We start from the raw sequence: 23,513 nt of genomic DNA, 5'->3' as shown, positions 1-23,513 counted from the left end.
TGGGGTCCGGGCCCTCCCGCCAGCACCGCCTGGCACGGGGGCTTTTTGCCATTACCCTGCAAGCGCTGTAATGCGTTTCTGAGAAAGCCCACACCAATTGAGACCACCGGTCTGGCCACCCTCATGCTTGACCTCCAGCATCGGCCAACGGCCGATGGCCAGATGGAGGTAGAAACCGGGTAATTTCATAGCAGTTTTCTCCCAGAATACTCCTCCACCAGTCTTCAGCCCAGGGACCTCCTGAGCTAAAAACTGATATTGCACAGAATGACTTTTGCTAGGTTTATTCTCCATTGATTTATTGAGTTGCTCTTCAATCCTCCCACTAAATTCAGTAGACACTGTCCTTTTCAAAGGCAGAATTAGGCTCTGTGATTAAGGAGAAATTGTCCTATTTAAAGGAGAGAAAATGGAAAGCTCCAAGAAAGAAGATTTGCAGAGGCTTCCAGGCTTGCAGCTTTGTTCTGAAATGCTCCAACACATCACTGCGTAGGTGGTCATTTCGGTAGTCTGGCACCAAACCGTAAATTATGCTGTAGTTATAGCTCTGCATAACACCTGACACATACTTTATTAGAGATGTTGCACCAGTTCTTAGAAACTGTAGATATCTATTGTGTTACGAAACACGTAACAGAGTATTGTGGTTCTGAAGGGGGATTTATGACGTGACCATTGAGTAGGTAATGGATTGCAGACTCCCAAAATCATCTTGGGCTACAGGAACACTTTATTTCAGGATCTCCGCGTATTAACTTCCTGCCTTGAAAGTTCAAGCAAGGCTCTAGACCGTCAGCCCATTCACTGTATTATTTTCAGTGACAGGCAGGGCTAATTAGCTTGTATAGCTATTGTTTGCACTACTTTATCCTCATTATTTCTCTGACTTGCCGTGCAGGCAACAATTATAAAGCCGTAAGGACATGCAGAGTTATGCCTGGAATCTCTGGTTTAATTTAGAGGAGGCACAGACAAGAGGAGCACTGCTACTGCTAACCGCGGATGCCTACCTGACAGATTTATGAAGAGATTTCACGTGCTCGTCTGCCTTTCCTCTGGGTCCCATGCTGCGCAAACTGAATTTAACAGCTGGCAAACAGGGTCCTGCGGTCCCTGCGCTCGCTAGGCTTACCGGAATAAAATACCTGGCTATCAAGGCCTCAATTCATACAGTCACGTAAAGATTTTTAGCTCTTTGGGAAGCTAAAGGTAACGCATATTCTAAGGGAGCAGGCAAAGCGATGCTTTCCCTCCAATAGCTTCTTCTGAGCGTTTGCCCTAGTTTCCCCTTGGAAAAAAAAGCTGCTGTTTAGCACTTCAGGTGATGAATTTCCATTTCACTACACGGCTCGTTCACAACAAGACTTCTGAAAACAGGAACGTGGCTTATTCCTCCTGAAGCGCTAAGCGGAGACTAGCCGTTGTCAGAATTTAAGGCCGGGGTCACCTACACCGCGGCATACCTTGCAGTGAGCTAACAAGAACTCCTGGTTTATACCTACTACACCTCTACTCAGACGTTGCGTAGCAAGGCAAGGAGAGCCGGCTGCAGACTGCCATGCCCTGCCTTCCCAAGCGGAGGGTCCCTTCGGTTTCCGAAGCTGCATCCCCGTGGCCGCTCTCCTGCCGTAACAGCTCTTTGTCGTAGACCTGCGTGGCTCAGAGGTATGTACCAGCAGCTATTAGCGAGACTGGGTGAGCATGTCTAAACTTATATCCCCTGAAATGGGGAGGTGAGTCCTCCATACCAGCACAGCTGGCAGCGAGGAGGGGAAATTTTGAAGGAAGGAAAGTGTAAGATAATACGGCTGTAGCGAATAGGTAAGCTGAAGCCGAGTGAGACTTTCTTCTGTACCCTTCAGAATTCAACAGCCAGACTACGGCATCTCTAAGACTAATATGTCAATCAAATCCAAAGGAATAGTGGCCAAAAAAAGATGTAACCAGCTGGGAGGTGATTTGACATTAGATAAGCGAGCACGAGTCACCTTGTTGCCTCATTCCAGCACTGGCAGGCGCCTTCTGTTAGCAGAGAGATCTGCACCTCCACCAGCACCATATCCATTTGACTGTACCCTCTGGAGCAGTAGCTCCGGCAGGGCAGAAAGAATATTAATTTACGAGGTGATGTAGTGATTTATTTATTTTGAAAATAAACGTACTCCTGTTGTTGCAGAGACAGGTGCTGTTGCTCTCCAGGTGGGCTGTGCCACACAGGGACGTCAAGGATGGTGATTTTGCTTGTCCCAAGAATAAAGCAGGCCAGAGGGACACACACACACAAAAAAAAAAAAAAAAAAAAAAAAAAGCTGCACAGCTTGGGCAAGAAAAGCGTTGTTTGGGTGCTGTTTGTTTGTTCAAATAAATGTACTTCTTGTAACTAAGCAGGACTTTAGGTATTCATTTGTTGTTGTTTATTCCTGCTCCAAAAGAGTTGGCTGGCAAAGGTGGGGATGTCCATCCTGCTACGAAAAGGGACAGCAGGAGCAGCACGTAAGATGCAACTGTCCTGCATCCCATCATCTGTACTTGGCTTTCAACAAAGCTCACTAGATTTGTTCTTTTTATATTTCTCAAAGCTCTTTTGCGTACATGCTTCCATTCAATTTTACAGCTGTACCAATCTGTGCCTGTATTATGTGTGTTTGAGTAAGAGCAGAGCGTAGAACCGGGAGTGAAATGGCCTCATCGGGCTGTTTCATGGATGTAAATGACGAACTTGGCAGTGCTAACTATTTTTGCAACACAAACATGGCCGCACATACTTTATATTGTCTTTAAATAACAGATTCCCAAGACTGGAGTCCAAATATAGTGGAACTTCTATGAAGTACCACGCTGGGGTTAGAGCAAAAATGAGTCTCCCAGCAGAGTGGTCTTTAGTTAAAGGTCAGAAAAAATTATAATTGGAAACCTTATTAGGATAATTTAAAATCCTCAGTGTAGATGCCAGTTGAAGGAATATTTAGTGCAGTAAGTACCTACGCTCTTATTTAGAGTGCGAGTAGTTTTAAAGGCTATTATAACCAACATAACACAGTAGGAGAAGATAGCTTGGTTTACGTACATGAACTGCAGCTTTAACTTGGAAATTCCAGTACTTTATGGACTTAACCTAGACCAGATTGTTTGCTCGGGGTCTTTTTTTAATAAAGGGGAGGAGGGGATGGTTTAAAGAAAGGATTATTGTAGCAAGGGGAAACATTTTCAGAGTGCAGACGCATGAGATGCTGTTTCTGAAAGTGCAAAACTCTGCGCTCCTAGCAGGACGTATTTCTTCCATGTAAACCAACCCTTTGCGTATCACCTGAGAGATTACTCCTATTAGATAAATCACATGCTTTTGGAGTTCCTGCTCTGGCCTTCTTTCCCGTGATACGAAGGGAGTTTATCGAGGCTCAGAGGAAGATAAGGAAGAGCGTTATTTCACCTCGTGCCAACGGATAAGAGCAACACCTGTACCGGGGACTCGGGTTCCTGCTCGCTGGGGTCGGTACACACAAACAACATTCTTCTCCAAACACTTTAGCTCCGTTTTCCCGAGCCCGTGTCATTCTAGCCGTCTGCCTGGCCCTACTGGAAGGGCCTCCGAGCCCAGTCACAGCCTTCTCCAGTTGCAAGGTGCTACCAGTCCCAGGGCGGCAGGCAGGAGAGCCCACCGCAGCGTCCCTTCGCCACGGCGGGGGTTAAAGGCAGCTCCCTGCCTCTTCCCACTGCCACACGGGTGCTTTGCCCGGCTGGTAGAGGCGGAAAGGAGGGATTTAGCCAAGAAGCCTTGCAGCTCTGTGCCAAATCCTCCTCCTCATCTCCTAAAATCCCCGCGTGAGCCAACCGGCCCCGGTTGCGCTGACGATGAGACCAGCGGCGTCTGCTGCAAGCCGAGGCGGCGGAGGGCTCCCAGGGCACTGGGGAATTACTGGGAATTGCCACCCCTCGGTTCCCTCCGCAGGTTATTCCTACGGAGCAACAGGTGGGGTGGCTGCAATCCTATAGAGTCGACCGCACAGCACCAGCCTGATCAACGGAGACGAACCAGCACTACCAGTGGCTATTTTACACCTAGGTAAATACATATACATACTTGTGACTTCAGTACGGACCCCCGAGAGAACTGAGCAGGTTGCAGGCAGGTTTTAGAGACTCACTCTTGCGCAGCAAAGCAAAAAACCAGCAGCTACGTGTTCTTCCCCTCAACAGAGTTTTGGCGTAGCAAAGAGCAGCTTACCTCCGAGTGCTTTCTACCGCCATCTAACAGGATGAGATTTAAAAGACTTGATTTCCAGAAGCATCTCAAATTCCACAGGTGAATCCAAATCTTGCCTGGAAAAGTTAGACCCACTCATGCCATCTCCAGGCCTTCTTCTCTCCCAGGCATCAAAAAAAGCTATCAGTTTAACTCCATTGATTTATACCAACGCCACAGTCTTTGACTACCCAAAACGGTAGCAAGTGGTTAAAAAAAAAAAAAATTCAGAAAAACCTTCTCCTCTTCCAAAACACCCCCCTGCAGAACCTTCCTAACTTTAAAGTTGCTTCATAAAGTGAGGCCTGTTTATATTTACTCCAAACAAGTGCATCCGTTCCTTTTTCATTTTAATTGCCCTGCCAGAAGGTGTCTTCTCAATGAGATCTTAATTAGGAGAAGGAGCCTGTGGAAGCAGTGTATTGGATCCACCTGGGACAAACTGAAATAAATGTCCTCCCCCTCTCATTGCACTTCACTGTAGCCTTGATATTCTCTTCAAAAAATCTTCCTTTACTGCTTGCTATTGTTTTCTGGCTGAGTAATTTAAAAGTCTAGCTACATGCCTTTATTTCTGCTCCAAGTGATAAAAGCTATGGAAACATCTTTCTTTCCCCCTACGGAGCTAGGATTCAGTAGAGCGTATGGACGCAGGGTTAGCTCCCGTATCTTCCTCTGTAGTTCAAATACATATTTCGAGCGTGACCATTTCATTCCCTAGGTACCTATGCCATACATTTACTATATATTTAACAAGCTAAAGCGACCTCGCCCATCTCTGTCCTTCCTAGGGGAGGAGGCAGGGTCCGAGCGGAGCCGGCTCCCGCAGCCAGGAGCAGGCGCATGGCGCGGCAATACCGCGGCCCCGTTCTGCCATACGCCAAAGGTTTTAGTACGTGTTCCTGCTCCCGTTAGCTTATTTTAAGGCAACAATAAAGCAAGCAACGCACATGCCTGTGTGTTTAATATAAATGAGATTCTGCTGAAGCACCATTTCCTCGGTTCTTGCGGAGACGTTGCTGGCGCTGGGCTCCTGGGAAATTCGCAGCAATAGAATTTTTTAAGAGTTTGGTTTTGTGCTTTTTTTCCCCCCCTTAAGTTATACGAAAGTTTTCTATTCATCATGAGGATTTATTGATTGTTCTAGGGCTATGGGATAATTAAATATACAAAGGCTTGGCAGTTGTAGTAGAAAATATTCTTTTAGAAATGCTAACAATATGTTAAATCCAAGGAATTCCACCCCTAGTACTCTGTGGGGTCATAAATAAGTTCAGTGCAGGGGATATAAATATACATGACACCATTTAAAAATCAGGTACATGACTGGACTATAGCTATTGAGTTTGTCTCACTTATCCCTTAGTCACTAAGGTTAGTAACCCCTCCCCCTCACTTCCATCACACTCGTTATAATAAAATCATAGATACGTGTCATTCATGGGTTTTTAGTCTCGTGAGGATTTACGTGCTAGAATTAAATGGAAAGACATCATTCTGCAAGTGTCCCCAACTTCTACGGAAAGTAAATTCTTGCCACCCCTCCCCTCCCATTAGCTAACTGTCCGGCTATGAAACAGGGGGCTGTCTGCCCTCCGAGTGAGATTTTATTGCTAAAATAAAGTAAAAATTGTTTTAAAACAAAGAACACACATCTTTATAGTAAAACTCAAGTTTGTTTTACAATTAGAGAAAAGAGTCACATGGTCCCCCAAAAAACCCCAAGTTTTATATATATATATTTTGAAAATATATTTAAAAACATAAAAAACTCTATAGTTAAACATATATTATGTTAATCAGTACACTTAAATATAGCTTAATTATATTTACAATATGACGCAGTTGCTTTTAAATTTTAATGCCAATTTCAGTTTTTCCCAAAAAACATAAAATTATATAAATATACAATAAATATTTATGTTACACAAGGTGAATAATAGAGAACAAGGCCACAGACATTAACTTACAGTTGCAAGTCTTTACCTTAACACAGCACTAGGCCTGCTGACATGCATGATATACCTTTGTCACAAACAGACCACAGCAAGAGTTTAATTAAGTGACACGAAAGAAAACCAACACCCCTCCCTCCCCATCTCTGCTTTAACTAAAACTGCCAAGCCTGTGCTCATGGATGTATCAGGCCACGCGGGTGAGAGCCATGGGACCGCAGTTTAATTGCCAGGTTCATGTTATATCAATAGGCGTATTACGGGGAATATCACTCTAGATGTAGTTACAGGACACGGTTCTTCTGTAGGTTCTCAGCTCCATCCCATAGTCCCCCCGGCCGCACGGGCTGCCCTTTACCCCTCCGAACCTACCAGCCCACTGGTTTAATTCTGCCACACCAGTGCCACCCTCGCCTACGACAGGTGAGGATTTCCGAGTTAAGGATATAGCCGTAATTAACTTTGGGAAATGAGGAACTTCATTTCTAGCATGATTTATACATTAACGCTTCTCGTTGGGAAATTCAATTTATTTGAACTGGGAATTATTTTATTCCTGTATCTGAATTAGATTACTGTCATGTTCTAGCTATTATTTCTTTTTCCAGTCTAGATGAGGGATCTGTTTGTTATTCACTCACTAGCATCACCCTTTCCCCTTCCTAAGCAACCGACCCTGATTTTCAGGGGAGCCACCATTACACCATGCCTCTGCTGCAGTTTAGGAGTATTGCCGAGAATACCTCCTGAGCCACGTTTGGGTTATTAAATGCACAGAATTATAATACACATACAGGTACTGGCCACAGTGGAATGAAATTCTCCATTATACCAACATTTCATTTGCATGAAGAACACTTCAGTTGGCGTTTTGAGACATTTCAGTAAGTTTTTTTTCATTTCTGATTTCTATGTGGGAGCCTGAATATCTGCAATTGATTGGGAAGGCTGAAGTGTGAAGTTCGGGTGGGTCACACAACCCTCTCTTCTCACTCACGGTCCAGCGTGCACATGGCCAACGCAAAAGATTTTCAGTGTGCAGTTGGGATGGTTCTCCTTCGACAGTCAGTTATCCTAGGGAAGGGGAAGCCCTTCTACCCTAAGTAGAAGAAATCACTGATTTTGAATGTGTCTCTGTTAGCTTCCAGCATGGGCTTCTACCAGTAATGACAAACTCAGCGTTGAATATGCTCTTCAAAAGAGAATTATTGTGGGGGATCACATTTCAAATAAGCTTTGCCCATTCAGGTTTTTAATTAACTTCAACAGCAAGGCAGACGAAGGCAGATTCTGCAGCATTCACAAGTAATTCTATTTTGCAGTATTTTCCTCTTTGTTCAGCTACTTTCCTTCATCTACAGGAATTACAAATATAGCATCTGCCTTCAGTGAGCTCACTAGTGAGCTATTTCTGCCTCTCTGCCCACTGTAGTCAACGCAAAGTGCTATGCACAGCTCTCAGACTCACAACCTGCCTCTTTAGAAATACTTGCCAAGATAGTTAGAGGGGTAGCGCAGGGTTAAATCCATCTGTCAGAACCTAAGCAACATTAAGCCAACTCCTCCAGCACTTGCTCTTCACTTACATCAAGAGTATTATTTTATGCCAATATTTGTTTCATAAAATAAGGCTGACAGCGGAGGTAGAGCCACACGAACGTAAATGCTAATTGCTTTCAACTAGAGGCAGGGCTTCCTTCCGCCTCGCTCCCCAGCTATTTCCCAGGGCTCCCGCGGGCAGGGATGCCGCTGCAGTCAGCGCACCGCGCGTTGCCGGCCTGGGGCTGGGGGCAAGGGCAGCGTCGTACAGGGCAAAGCTCGATGCACAGGACCACGTTCAGTGCCGACTACAATTCGGATAGCCTCGAGTCAACCCAAAACACCGTCATCCGTCCCTGAACGGGCTGAGCTATTCAGTCCCACGACCAACCTGATTTCAGATCCACTATCGTCCTTCCAGACCCTTTCTCTAGTGACATTCTCCTTGTGCTTCACCAAGATATTTGATCCAAGCACAGAGTCTTTTATTACATAAAATCATCGCTCTCAACACTCTATAGAATATTTTCTATATGACAAGCTCCAGTTGTATGGTAAGTGAAATACTTTAAAGATCACAACCAACATCCTTCCAGAGGGAGGAAAGGGGAAAAGAAAAAAAAAACAAACAACCCCAAACACAAACAAACATGGTATAAACAAATGCAGGTCCCAAAAGACAGCAAATAAAATAAAAATAAAAATAAAAAAAAAAAAAAAAAGAAAATAACCCAAAAAAGCATGTTGCCATACAGTTAAGTAAGTGCTGTCTTTAAGCCTGAAGTTCAAGAATGTGAAGTGGAACATCACCATTCTTTTTCAGTTGCCTATTTTTTTTTTTTTATTTTTTTTTTGTCAGTAGTTGGATCGCTATTGCAAACACCTTCACAACATACAAAAAAACCAAATTTGTTTTTAATCCAGAATAAGGTAATGATTTTTTTTTTCTTTTTCAATCTGACGGGAGTTCAAAAGTAAAAGAGAAACAGTAAAACTATGACAACAGCACCTTGACATTGTTTTAATTCCAACGCTATCAGAAGTTAAAAGCAGTAAACAGATATAATACTAACAGGAATAAAGATACTTACTGTCTAAAATGTAAACGGAATGTTTTGGTTCAATTTATTTTTCTGAAAGAGGACAGTTTATCATCAATTCACAATTGAAGCAGCATGCAATTTTATTTTTTTTTTTTAACTTTTTATATTTTCAATTCTTGGCAACGGCGACAAACCACAACATTATCGAGGAATGTAATGCAGACTTTTTGTTCGCTTGTTTTTCTTTTTTTTTTTTTTTTTTGGTTTTTTTTTGGTTTTTCGTGTTTTTTTTTTTTTTTTTTTTTTTTTTTTTTTTTCCAACTTGTGCGCAAATGACTTTTGTTCCCCCTTCAGGTCATGGATATGTTCAATAAATAGATTGTGGAACCACTGTACTGTATAAACTTCAGTTATACATGCAGTCCATAAAATTATTTTTTACCGAATAATTTACCCTGTTATGTATATATACAAATAGATAATTTTGTCTCAATATAATCTATACAACACAAATCCACTATCTTCCCCTTTTAATGGTTAATGTACATACACAGGAAGTGTCTATCCTTATGAAGCGCCAGCCAACTCTCTTTTTATTATCCATGGTGAGAGCTCTCACGTAAGACTGGGTAGTTCGGCACTGGGAGTTCCAGTGCCTCTTGTCTATGCCCCTGCAGCCCTCCTTTGTGTACCCCTTGGGGTTGCATTTGGTCTCATAGAAGTATTGCTTCAGTTGGCCTTTGGGTACTGGGACTTTTTCCAGGACTGTGACGGTCGCCCCGGACATGTCCACTGCAGTCTTTTTCTCCGCCGCCGTCACCCACTCGCTCGTGCTGTCACATACGCTCAGTTCCCCGCGGCGAGCTGGGTCAGAGTGGCGCCGGACCCTCATGGACATGTTTGCAGCATCCAAGTAGTTTTTGTACTCCTCGAGCAGAAAGAGCAGCGGGGGTTCCAAAGGCACTTGACTGCTTAGCATGACTCTGGATGTGTACAAGTCTGCATCCTTGTTTTCCTCACTGGGCTGGATGCCCTGGTCCTCATCCAGAAGCTCCTCTATGACATGTTCAAAAGTGTCCGCCAGCGATGTCAGTCCTCTTGAACCAGCATTGGGCCCGTTTAGGCTCTCAAGAGTCCCGTGGGTCCGAAGACCTGGGTAAGCCAAGCTGCCTTGTCCTCTTACACTAGCTTCTTTCATCGGGGCAGCTTTCATGCAACTGAAGTATGAGATAACCATAGTAAGGAAAAGGATGGTCATCACTCTTCTCACTTGGTGGAACTGTCAAGGACAAGAACAAGAAAAAAAAAAAATATTTAACAACTTACAAGGGATGGAGTAATACAAATTCACCCCAGTTGTCCTGAGACATTATGCATTTTCTGCGGAGATCTGCTGCATGCAGCCGCAACTCATTACCGGTGATAAAGCATACTCTTGTACAAGGGTGTTCTTTGATTTAGAGCTTCAGATAAAGCATATGCCAAAGCTTAGGCATCATTGATACCAGCAAGTCAGAGTTCTTGCATGCCAAAGTCTTTCTGTAGTAAGTATGAGATTAGATGCTATACAGACCCCTTATTTATTGACTGATTACATCTATTTCAAGTAACAGCAAAGGCAGAACTGCTGTTTAGCAATGCAACATTCAGCAGTAAAAGGCAGCTTTGCAAGCATGAAAGGCAAGACATCAAGTGCAAATGCAAGTATTTAATTTTTAAGATCTCTCCTTGCCAAAAATATTTCATTGTTCTAGCCACAAAAAAAAAAAAACCAACCCAAACCGAACAGCACCAGGATAAATTGCATTTGTATTTTGAAAACAACCTTCAAAACACAGGAAGAGGCCACACAAACTCTGAGGTCTCAGCAGGTCAATTCCTCCTCTAAAAGTAGAAGGTATGTACGTGTAAATATAGACAAGAAAATAGTCCAGGACAGTATACTAAATTTGAGCTGGACAGACTGCTTGCATCATGTGAATGCCATGGAAGGGACCTGCTGGATGACAGAGCTGGTAAGAGCTATACTGAAATGACAGTACCAGAACCAGTGTACCGTACTTTCCCAGAGCCCCGTACTGCCTGTTCTCAAGCGGGCAAAGCATCTATTCAAACCCAGTTCCAGCCCAGAGACCAACATGAAAACCAGAAACACAGCCAGCCCTACTGCCACGCTGAAACACAGCAGTTTGCCTGTTTCTCTCTGATTCTGCCCCAAGTTCTGGCAGAAGTTATGGGCCATGCTTTGAGGCTCGTGTTATGCTTGGCTCTGTCCTCACTGAGCATGGAGGGGTAGTACCAGGAAAGAGTGCCGGTAAGAAAACTCCTCACCAGGCTTGGAATCAGCACGACTCACTCCCATCAGCACTCCCAACAGCTTGGGCTTGTATGACTGCTCCTTCCCAAGCGCTTCGCTAAGTCTCCGTAGATCGTACATTCCTCAGGGTAGGAATTGTTTCCTCCTCAAGCGGAGAGTACACACTTTAGGTACTATTACAACAGGAACCCCCCAAATCCTGCGGTGACAGAGAGCTATACTTTCTGTCTGATCCCAAGTGCTACTACAACATCCATCACATCAGTTGTTATTTCTCCTCCTTCCGATTCCCGCTCTCACCAGTCCTGCTTGCTAGAAAGCAATGGCATTGTTCACATTTTTGAAGCAGCAGCTAATGCTTGTTTCAGAGCTTTTGAAGTTCATTCGGAAGTACCTCATACTTGGCAGCGCTCGCTGGAGTAAACGCTATTTCTGTTTGCCAACAGGGTGCTATGTAAAAAGCCTTACTTCATCTCCTGCAAATATGCTGTGGGAAACTAGTACTCTTAAGACTCAAACATGGAAAGACAATCCATCATAAAACATACAAAGAAAATGAAATACGTACCAGAAAGGCAGTGCCCAAAATGTAGGTCTCAAAGTTTACTTAATGAAGTGGGGGGTGGGTGGGAAGTGTTTGGGTTTGTGTCCATGCCCTCCTCACCCCCAGCCCCCCACTAACCAAAATTTTGGCTAAGAATCCTCTCAACCCCAGCACAACTCTTCCGTCATCCCTCCATCTCTCTTCCTGTTTAAAAGTGTTACTGTGGCATAGATTTATTAAGATTAAACAAACCTGACATCTGTGACTCACAGGAACATAGTGTTTGCTCTAGCAATGCAGAACATTAATATTTTGCAGATTTTTTTCATCCTAGGATTTTTAAAACATTCTACAGGGAGTAGTATCAGATTTCTTCCTCAAAGGGGAGGACGACAGACACTACAGAGATGATTTAAAACACAAGGAAGAAAGCTATCAGTCTTCCTTTATCAAACAAGGAGAAACAAGACAAGAGGAAGAAGGGGCGGTTCAGCTAGCATACAAATGCAGAGCCAGTGGAACAGGCAACAGAAATAATAATATTCATACACTCCCTCTTCTGAGACTTGTTTTATATAAAACTTAGAAGGAAAAACAAAAAACCCAAACACCCACATCACACTGTGACCACCAGAGCAGTGAACAGAACGCAGATCTTCTGGCTCCTTATCAAGTTCCTGCTATTTTTATTAGAGTCGTGCCCAGAGGTCCCAGCCAGTATCTTGACTCCAGAGGACAGACTCTGTCTGAGCACACAGCACCCCAAAGGGCCTTCGGGCCTTCCAGTGCGAAAGAGGACACAACATGAGAGGCACCAAGACAAGCACAAAACAGAGAGAAGCTTGCACCCGTCACCCAAGTGCACCAGTTGGAAGCTGAACATCTGCTTTTCAAGTTAGGTAGGTAGACAAAGGATAGAAGGATTCCTGGATCAGGCCACATCCTTCACTATCGTCATTGGGCTGTGTACCTCTCACGACAGCAATGAACTTGGAGGGACGTGAAATGAATAGAATAGTGGCTGTGCAACTTTGTTCGCATGGACTTTTTTCTTACAAAAAGACGGAGGACAGAGAGGTGCAGAGAAACCTCAACAACTGACTTCAATAAGCCCTCAGCATCCTCTGCCAATGGCTGGTTCGTCACCAGATCTAACAGTACTTTATACCTCACGTTAAATTAATCCTTCCTTAATCGATTTTGTCTTCCGTTTAGGAAGGAAACTGCTGTCAAGCTTGATCGATTTACATCCCATCCGATGACATACAACCGCCGCTATTACCTTGGGTAGCAAGAAACAACGTACAACTAGGCTCTGAAAACCAACGACTTTAAGACAGCCGTTATCCACATAACATACTGATAATACACAAGAAAATGTGTCCCACCGAAAGCCACCCCTCTTCCTCCCATTCGTAACAGTAGAAGAGTATGTCAAAGTAAGCTTTAGCAGCACAGACACACGGAATACTCCTAGCAAGCAGACAGAGATCAACCATCTACTTCTTTGTAAAGGAGTCCCAGACTAAGCCAAACTGTGCAAGCAGGATGTGGAAAGATTCTTCTCTCTATCTTGACAGTGACTTGAGCAATACACACAGTCCTTGTCTTTGGCAGCAAAATGGTATCAAGTGATTTAATACGAGGAAGTAATATTTTAACACCTAGGAAATTTCTTCATTTTAGAGGCCATAGCAATTTCTAGTAGCAGCTGCTCAAAATCTACTAGTTTAACATGCTATAGCAGAGTAAGATTTACATCTCACTCCACGGGTAGAAACACAACCTTTCAGCTACCGTTGAACTGACTCACGAACGCACGGTTCATCTCTTACTTAGTGAGGCAGGACTAATATCCCAATGTAGGACGAAAAAGGTCATCGGAAACACTTTGGATGGCAGCTTCCAGTCCTCTTCCTCTGCTCCCCAACTATCAAACCTTCACTATATTGCAAAGATTAGAGATACTGCCTGTCCTGTTACAATAAGTGCCTTGTAAACCCCAAACACTAACAGATTACATACACCCTTCCGATTACGAGGCAGTCACCACGTTACCGCTCGTGGAAGTGGAACTGGGGTGGGAAGATGGGAGAAAGCTGGATTTTCCTGTTTTCCCAGCATGCTACTAAGCAAGGTGCTGCCCCTTTCCATGCTGGGCACATCCACCACTACGAGGCCTCACATAGAGATGCCCCAGCATTTCCTTGTACACCCATGCCTGATGCTACCCTGGCAGACTGAGCAACTATTTCCCACGGAGACTTATCAGTGCTGAGTATTTCTTAACGGGAGCAACCTGGCTGATACCGCGTGTTCTGAGTGCATCAGTACAACTGAAAGCCAAACAAAACAAACTAGCCACGGCCACTTTTTAGTCAGACAGGCAGCTAGAAAAATACAAAATAAAATCACTGATGATACAACCTCAATCTGTAGTCCTTTCATGCACTCAACCCCTCCCTTCTTAGCTGTAGGATATTCAGGTCTCCACTCCTCACCTTCTAGGAACAACAGCTAAAGGCTGCAGCCCTTTCGCACTCTGCCTGTTGAGCTACATCACTGGGCATAAAAGATCAAACACTTCTCTAGGAAAGGGAATCTTGGTTCGATTGCTGTCCCATAGCCTGTTGTATACACCCACTAACTTGTGTAAGATAGATATATGCTAGCCTCCTTGAGACCTAGCCTTAAACTACTCCCCCAGGTCACGCAAGACGTCTCTATCAGAAATCACATTTGAGACCAGTTTCCTGAACGCCATCCATTCTCATGGCTGCAAGAACATCCTTCCTTCTCTCACGCAGCATAGCAAAGCTGAAGCAATGAAAAGAGGTCACCCACCACGGACCAGGTCTCAGGAAGACGTGACCTAGTTTGTACTTCAATAAAGTCCATACAATTACAGCTAGAATAAGGGCCCGTAATTGTGGCTGTCATCTCCACTAACGGGAAGGAGGCTCATTAAATGAAGGTCATGTCAATTATCTACAGCTAGTTTACATATGCAGTCAATTACCTAGCTGTACTATTTATTTCAGTACTTGTATTTAATGAGGATTCACCAGTTAATTGTTTTATTTCATTATTTTTAGTTATTTTAAGCAGAAATCTAGCAGCTTAACAGGTTGTATTTCCAGCAGAGAGACCTGAGGAACAGCTGTGAAGATGTACTTGCTTTTCTGCATCCTGATATGCGCCATGAAAGTCAAAATAACTTTCAGTAGTGAATAGATTCATAATGCTTTAATCTCCAGAAAGGAGTGTGCAGTGGAAGATAAAATTAGCAGCAAGACGACATTCACTTTCTGCCTTGCCATTTTCTAAGACCTTTATACAAAAGTTCAATTTACTAAATACTACTGAATGGCACAGGCATGAGTTCCTGCTCTACGCATCATTACCGGAGTGTGTGAACAGATACCAAAATGGGATGCATGTCAGCACATGATTTGCAAAGACTAAATGTACTGAGAACAAATAGTATTAACCTTTAACACATGCATAACTGGATGTCTGACACACTCTGGTTATCCTTGCAGCTATTTATGCAGCAAACTATATAATTACTTTTTATTACTGAAAATAAAGTGCCCTCCCCCCCAATACATACACATGCACACCCACAGCCAATTTGTACTCTTCTAAGTTGGTGCTTCATGTCAGGAAGAAGAACCCTATTTTATTTTTATTCTCATGTTGGTTTTCCCTGAGGCAATAAAAGCTACTTAGCCATAATGCCAGAGATGGCAAAGACTAAGAACCATTTTGAAGACTAAGATAAATAGCGAGCAAATTTACAAGAAGTTTGTAAACTACAACTTTAAACATGAGAAATTTGCTTTCATCTTACGTTGCTAAATATTGCCTATGGTACAGCTTCTAAGAGCAAAGAAACTCCAGCAATACCTCGGCTCTGGAGTAGTATGCACTACATGGGGGTTTTGTGGGGTTCCGAGGTTTTATCGGACTCGTTCCCCAACGCATGCAAAAAAACCCCCACAACTTCTCCTGTCAACCACAGGTGGGAAAGAACCAAAGAAAATAATGGCAAAATAATAATGCCATGACATTACACCCCTGATCTTTCACAGAGTTATGTATCAGAGTTTCCTACAAATTTTCATCATACCTTTCTGGCCACTCAAACGACCACGCAAAAGGGCACACTTGCTTCAGAGCTCCGCGAGAGAGAATTCAGCTGCTCTAATGGGCACAGACCAGACAGTCTCCTCATTACAAGCATGCTTATACTTAAATTGGCCAAGTGCGGGACTACAAGGAGTTCCCAGTAGGATTTCTGTCGGATGGATCTCAGACCCATTCTGCCCATACCAGGAAACAGGCGGGATGAGTCTTGGCAGTAGGCGCAAGTGAAGGAATAGCAGGCCAGACTCACAGATGGTATCCGAGCTTTCAGAGATACAACACCCATGGAAGAGAACAGATGTGCACTATTTTTATACTTTGACAATGGGAACTGATTCTTGAGCCAGTGACACACATACTGCCTTTCCAGCTGTTTGTACAGCATCCTGCACACAGGGCACTCAAACTGCACGGGGGGTTGCGATCCCTACTGTAAACAAAGAAACTCGGCTCCAGAAGGGTACTTGTGTGCATGCCACTACACATATCAAACACAATATGCTTTACCACAACGCTTTTTGCCAAAATTTCACATTGAAATACAAAGGTATGCAGTGAAAATCCTGCTGAAATAAAAGTGCTACCAGCAGGTTTATTTTTGCTCATCAGGAGTATCACGGGTTGGGTAACATGCCGCACTCCTAGTGCCATGCCAGAAATACTGTACAGTAGGGACATGACTTCCAAGTCTAAAACCTAAGCATTAGCAAATTCCAATTTCAAAATTGACTTCAGGCTTAGAAAACTGCATTAATCTGTTTTAGACTATACGTCAAGGCACATTCATGCCATTACTGTGGTCATTCAGAAGTAACATTATGCAACCTCTGTGAAAAGCAAGTTCACCTATAGAACAGGCTACCTACCTCCCCCCCGGCCCCAAACAAGAAAAACAACCAAAAACCACAAAACCATTCCACGAAATAATTACTCCATGCCAAGATACTATCTGGTTCCTCCATGGGAGCAGATAATTACAGTTCTCCGAAATCATGTGCTTCGATAGCCACTAGAGCTTTATATAATGCTAATTCAACCTGTGCACAGAAGAACGTTAGGGCAGAACCTCAGACCTTTGAGCAGCATCTGTGGTTTGTCTTCCATTTCACTACGGCTCTTCGGTGCGGAACACTGTGCTGAATCGTCACAGGACTAAGCTATTCTGCCAAGTACACACATGAAGCTCCCACTGAAGTCATGGATAATTGGCACCCGAGAGCAGGAACAGAATGGAGCACGTTGCATGCAAACTAGCGTGAGTTGGATCCCTTGTACTGCGACATGTGTCCAGCAGCCCTGGAACAACCCAGAAGCTGCTGTACCAGTTGAGCTTGGATCTTACAAGTGCCTATAAACTATCGAACAGCATGTAAAACATCCCACGCACCCATCAGTTCTACTGCAAGTGGCAAGCTTCCTGGGACCTATAGAACATTAGGCACTCCACAGGAACACAAGTGAAGCTCAGCCAAGGAAAATGAATGGTTAAAAAGCACAAGTGTCAGATGGAGCAGTTACCCATGGCTTGGGCAGGCAGTGCTTTCTCTAGGGTAAGGGAGGAGAGCAAGGGCTATACCCCTCTGTTGCAAGACTCTTACCTTTGCTGAGACCCTGACTGTGTGTGGCACTGCTGTAAGAGAATACCTTGCTTTTTAGCCATAGCCAGTCCTTGAAATGAAGCAGAGCAGTATGTCGTGATGTGCATGAACCAGAAACTGGAAATGCCTGTTGTCAGAGCCCTGACAGGTATTAACAATATGCTTGCGTTTGCCAGTGGTGTTATCAGTCATCTTTGGCTGCCTGCCCTCATGTGCAGATTGCTCTCAACACATGCTCAGTCCAGTTGTTAGCACAGCATCTCCATGGATATATACTTTCCACAGACGGGGCAAGGGATGAAAGCTTACACTGAGGTACCAGAGCAGCTTCTGGGAGTATTCAAGTCCAAAGTTACATGGGAACAACCAGACCAGGAGCAGAAATTTGTGTTTGCAAAGACACCTCAATCCACATTAATGGAATAATGAGGAATTTGTATTGAACAAGGATTTACTCATTAGGAATCTAACCCACCTCACTGGGCAGCCAGCCCTGTGTGTGTCCTGCTGTGACAATGGCTTTATCATTGGAGATAATACTGCTGGAAAATTATGTTAGTGTTAACGTAACTGTATTGAAAACACTTTGGCAAGAAGTGCTCTTTCACCACTGAAATTTTACTATGACAATGCAGCACACCACAGATTTCAAAGCATTATAGTTTTGAGCTTTTTTTTTTTCCCCCACCTTCAAAGCGGTTTCATGTTGAAACAAGACTTCTGCAATTGCTATGCCTGGTTCTCTATCTCTAATCTATTTTAAAAATTTGGGGGCCAACTTCAAGTGGATTCAATAGAGGGATACAAGTTTCACAGACAACGCTATTTCTACGGGCACGTTTTTTAACTGACATGCAAGTAGCTGAGACCTACCCAAATAAACTGCCCCCCTCCTCCATCCTTAGTCAGGCAACCACCAGCATACGGGCTTACCCAGTTACAGACTTACTACGCTGTGTATTGTTGCTTTCAATTCACAAGCTCCACATAGGAAAAGGCTTTGGAATTACTAGAAGGGGTGAAGAGGTACATCTGGCAAAGATGCAAGTGTCTGAAAACGAGCTTCATTAGTTGTAGTGCTCAAGGTACAAACATTTAATGGAACAAAAGAAAACCTGCAGCCTTGCAGGAAAAATTAATTTATCAAGCTCCTGCCTTCTCCCAGTTGTATAGTGATGTTGTTTCTTTCACAGAGGAGCGTTACACCGATTCCTGTGAATTAGACAGACATTGGGTCCTTTCCCTCCCCAATGAAGTTTACCTGGTTCGTGACTTTTCATACTTGCCACCAGATATAACTATAGATTGTGGCATCATGGGAAATTATTTCCACAAAACCCGTCGTGGTTCATTGAAGCAGTATGTTCCAGTGGACCTAATTCTGGTGGACACAGTCACTGCCTGCTGTAAATCCATAGTGCTCTGTTCATAGATTTATACCAGCTGTAAAGGTGGCCCAGTACTCATGTGGTCATAAAATCAGATGGGGCCGACACCTAAACTATAGCCAATACCTGTATTAGAACAAAGTCTGACAGGTTTCAGCAAAACAGCTTCCTCACACTCAGGACTCCTGAGGGATACAGGCATATTTGGTAATAATTACACTGAAAAGAGGAAGGAAAAAAAAAAAGCTTTCTAGGTGTGCAGACTAGCTCCTCCCTTCCCCCACCGATATAAGCACATAAATAGCCCAGACATGCCTATAAACAGAAGTATGCAAAATCCAGCCCAACACCAGCTAACTTTCCTCCGCTCCGCTCTGCGCTTGGGTGTCTTGTTTCACGCACACCCTCCCCGCTGAAGAAAGTGGCTTTGCTGCCAGCATACTGTTCTCACTGTAAGAGCCCTTAAGCTCCAAAGGGTAGGTTTGTATATGGGATTTCAGTCATTAAATAAACACTTCTCTAGAAAAAGTTCAATACCTGTCCCTTCACATAAGCAGATCCTACTGCCCTGCAGGGAAGGAGAGCCTCTCTTCAAATCGCTGGGGGTGGGGGGAGGAAAGAGAAAGTTAAAGCGAGAAACATTAAATTACCCAATTAGTCTGTTGAAAACAGCTAAGTGTTCTCCCTCTCCCAAATCTCTGCACAACAGACCAGCTTATCTAGAAGTCACCATCCTAGTCAAAAATCAAAAGCAGAGCTGTCTTATCAGAGACAATTAGTAGTTCTAGAGGGGAAAAAAACCACTTACAAGCTGCAAAAGCAGAGAGACCTGCTACTTATGCTGCTGCGACTCTCCACTTGCACAACATTTCTTGGAGAACATACTATCAAAGCTTCCAGAGTGCTTGGCAAACACTGAATCTCAACATACTTGGGTGAGGAGGAACCGCATCAGAAATCCTATTTTCCCTCTGGGTAGGCTGAAGCCCGTAAAGACGTTTAAACAACTTATCCCAGATTGCACACCAAGTCGCTGCTGAACCAGAGAACAGGGCAGCCCCCGCTCCCAATCCCTCGCTTCAGCCACCACACAAAGCTGCCTTAACCATGTGTATCATTCACCTATTTTGCAAATCTCTCTATGGTAACTTCGATGTCTAACCCAGAAAGAGGCAGGGCAGCTGATTAAAACCTTAGGGGTATTTTTTTGAATACATATGCTAGCTCACTTCCATCTGTGTCGTTAATTAGTTCCTGACTGTAGGTTAAATGTAGGGCATGTTGTCACGAGCCTAAGGTGGGGTGGCAGGACCTCCTGCTATTGCCATATGTCTTTTTGTTTCTTCCTTCATTCTTCAGCTTTTAGCCTCACGCTCCTAATTTGTGGGCTCAACCATTATATAACAAAGAGCAACAAGAAAAGCAAAACTAGTGTTAAAATAGAAACATTCTTCAACATTAAAACCTCTAAGAGGTTTGATGTGAAATGCAACACAATGTCCCGTCTCATCCAGAGTCTGCTTTTACCTGCAGCAAATTTGCTATGAAACTCAGGAAAGACCTATTCCCATGGAAAACTACTACTGCACAAGTAGGTATTTACCAGCCCTATAAACACAAACCAGGCAGCTTGCCAGGGACCAAAGGTCAGCCTTAATTTGTATAAAATGGAGAAGAGCAAGGCTATGCCTACTCATAATAGGGATGCTCAGCGCTCACAGGGGATGAAGCCAGTGTAGCAGCATCAACCCCATCAAAACAATAAAAGGAAAAAAAGATGACCGACTTCGTCATCTTTTTTTTTTCCAATGCATCTCCACAGATGCATCTTTGCATTAAAATACAAATGGCTCAGGACTGTCCTCAACAAAACTACGGGTCAGTTTTGAAGTATGCCTGAACATGACTAATTACAAGATACGCAGAGTATCAGCAGTTCCCCCGCAGTCATTTTCTAGTGAGTACAACTTGAATGCCAACAGGTCTGGTGGTGCTTTGCGACTGAAGACTTCCTCCAGAGTGTTTTAGAGTAGACATGGAAGTTATTTATTGTGTTTTCTAGCTCTCATTGCATACCTGTTCTTCCATTAGGGGAAATGATTTCTGGTATTTCCAGGTGTAAGATCTATAATTTTCATAACAGTTACAGGAATCGGAGCAAGGAAAAAAATATACAACAATATCCATGTTGAGCAAATCTGATTAAGAACCAGGTGATACGACGTCATGCTTGAGGCTTATGGAATTCAAGACGTTGCATCTAGGTTTGTCAGACTCAGAAGTAGACTTCTTTGTAGGCTTAGACCTCTAAGTAGTTTCTTCTTAAATCTTATTTCTGCCTTTTTTTTTTTTTTTAATGGAGGCATGTGGAAGTGACTCACTTATCCTTCTGCAACATCCTTGTTCATCATTAACATTCCTGCTACTTTTGCAGTTACAACAGCAGAAAGGTTTTGCACAGGGGGCAGCAGAAATTAATCATTAGTGCAAAATTGAGAGAGAAAAGGAGTTAAAATGAGTCTTCCAAGGCAGGCAGCTTTGTTCTTTTTTTTAACTTCAGGTGCTGATCATTAGCTTTTAAGGGGAGAACTCATTTTCAGACATTCTTTTGCTAGTTATTACACGAAATTTTAAATTTCTGTGAGAGGATGTAAAGAAGCACCTGCTTATCATCTCTTTGCACATTTCATTGACAGCAACTTGCTAACGCCATACCAGTAAGTACCCTGCTGTTGTAACAAGACATGAAACATCCTTCTTTGCCTCCCATAAAATAAAAACAATCCTTCTTCACCCGTCTGTAGGGCACTAGCTGCCAACAAAAAAAAAAAAAATCATGACATTGACATAAACAGTAATGTTTATATCTGGAAAAGGAAAAATGGAGAACTTCAGATGTGTTTATTTCTAGTTTTGGTTCAACCCATTATAAAGATAAAGGCCGGTCATGATGTTCAGCAGCAAATTCTTACTTCACCACAGTTTCCTGGCATGGGTTCTGGTTAAGTTACCCTTGCCAGCTTCAACTTGTTAGTGGCTTTGCTTCCCCCTTGGACTCACTGGCTTTCAGTACAAATTCTATCAAATAGCATTTCTCTCTTGGCATTTACGGCTCAGTCAAACTGGATTATCAACTCAAAAGGAATGTAAATAGCAAGTGAAGATCCAAGTCTTAATGCAGGCAGCCAGCAGGCACAATTATCTAGAAATACTGCAAAACAAGTCCTGTCGCTCATCCCAACAAGTGTCCATACACTTCTGTGGTACAGTGACAGCTATGACTAAGGGGAGGTTGGTTTACTTACTAATCCACCCCTTGAATAAAGTTTAGATTTCTTTTCATCTCAGTATATCAAGTACTGAACACTCACTGAGAGCACCATGGCCAGTGTAAAGAAGGGTAAACTAAACCATATGGGTACTGATGTTGCACCAAGCTTAGAAAGTAAATGGCATAACGGACTAAGGAATCCAGAGATCACAACCTTTAATTCCTTGATCTAGACAAAACTGCATTTCTCCAGGAGCTGGTTTTTTTAAAGAAAGCAGTGTTTTGATCACATTAGATAAGGCACAACATGCCCCAGAACTGGCACAAGATTAAGCTTAACTCTCTTTTATAAGATATGTAGTACAGGATTTGGGGGGGGGGGAACGACACACACGGACACGACAACTTAGCCCTGTTCTTATTGTTACACTCTTAACTGCAGCAACACGCTCCAAGTCTTTTGCATGCTGAGTTAATAAAGAGCATATAACAGCATTTTGCTCAAGACTTCACCCAGTTCGATCTTTTTCCAGACTCCTCCTGCTCTGCTACGCTACAGGCGTGCAAAGGACTACAAGCCTACCTGTAGCCCAGTGCACGTACTGGAAAGGCTGAGCTTGGAGGTGGAACTCCAGGTGAGCCACAGGTAGTTTTTCAAACACTAGTTTGGTACAACAGCTCTCTCATACACCCTGATATGGTATAAATAGTTCACAGTTGCCTCCTGACTTGAATGGCAAATATCCCTGTATCACAGCTCTTCAGTTTCCCACAGGAAAACTCTGTTCCCTCACAAGCTACACATTAAACCCTTACGCCGACATACTTTATACTGACAGATTTCAAGCATCTTAAGAAATTATCAAAATCATCACCTGGAAAGATGTGCAGTACACGCAATCAACTAGTGGCTTGCATTTTCAAGGCTCTGAGAGATAGAAGTTATCAACTCCCACCGAGGTTTAGTTGCATTGGGTTTCTTATTCCACTGGGCATTTGATAGCCATAAACTAGCAGTTACTACAAAAGCCCCTGAAACGTACTGTGTCTGTAAGAGTCAAACAGAAATAACTACACATGAGATTCTGAGTTCAGTGGGTAAAAAAGGCACATTGTTTCTCTTTATAAGCAGTTCCTCACAAATTAAATAGGGAACAGTGCTTATTCTTCTCTCCCAAACGCAGAGGAAGAACCTGCTATAGCCAAAGATTGATGTACAAAACAAAAATCAGAAACCGTGAGCTCAAAACAAAACGGGAAAGCGTATCCTAAGAACCAAAGGGCAGATATAAAAAGTGTATTCCATATTGCTAGATTTGAGGTAGCAACAAATATCTATGTAGCCAGTTCAACTTCAATACTTAAATCTTGGAATCGGGAAAATCCTGGATCTAGTGAAACCAAGCTAAAGGCTGCTGAGTCAATACCTCAAGAAAACCAGAATTTTTTTCTATTCCACCAAATAT

At 43.3% G+C, this 23,513-nt stretch overlaps 1 protein-coding gene across 8 annotated transcripts in view; it reads right to left on the bottom strand.

Moving 5' to 3' along the window:
- Positions 1–8,744: 8,744 nt before the first annotated feature.
- Positions 8,745–23,513, bottom strand: part of BDNF (brain derived neurotrophic factor) — a 40,588-nt gene continuing 25,819 nt past the window's right edge. For 6 of the 8 annotated variants that reach the window (XM_030039828.2, XM_030039827.2, XM_030039833.2 and 3 more), the window contains exon 2: positions 8,745–10,059. In XM_030039828.2, the coding sequence (XP_029895688.1) occupies positions 9,298–10,059 (762 nt within the window). In that variant the 3' untranslated portion in view covers positions 8,745–9,297. Of the gene's footprint in view, positions 10,060–11,111; positions 11,186–17,388; positions 17,414–23,513 lie in introns of those variants that run through there. The other 2 variants (XM_030039834.2, XM_030039830.2) reach the window with 2 other exon arrangements.

This window comes from Aquila chrysaetos, chromosome 16 (genome assembly GCF_900496995.4).
Source record: "Aquila chrysaetos chrysaetos chromosome 16, bAquChr1.4, whole genome shotgun sequence".
Classification (NCBI taxonomy): domain Eukaryota; kingdom Metazoa; phylum Chordata; class Aves; order Accipitriformes; family Accipitridae; genus Aquila; species Aquila chrysaetos.
Note: the sequence above shows the minus strand (reverse complement) of the source record. Positions and strands in the feature narration are given on the sequence as shown.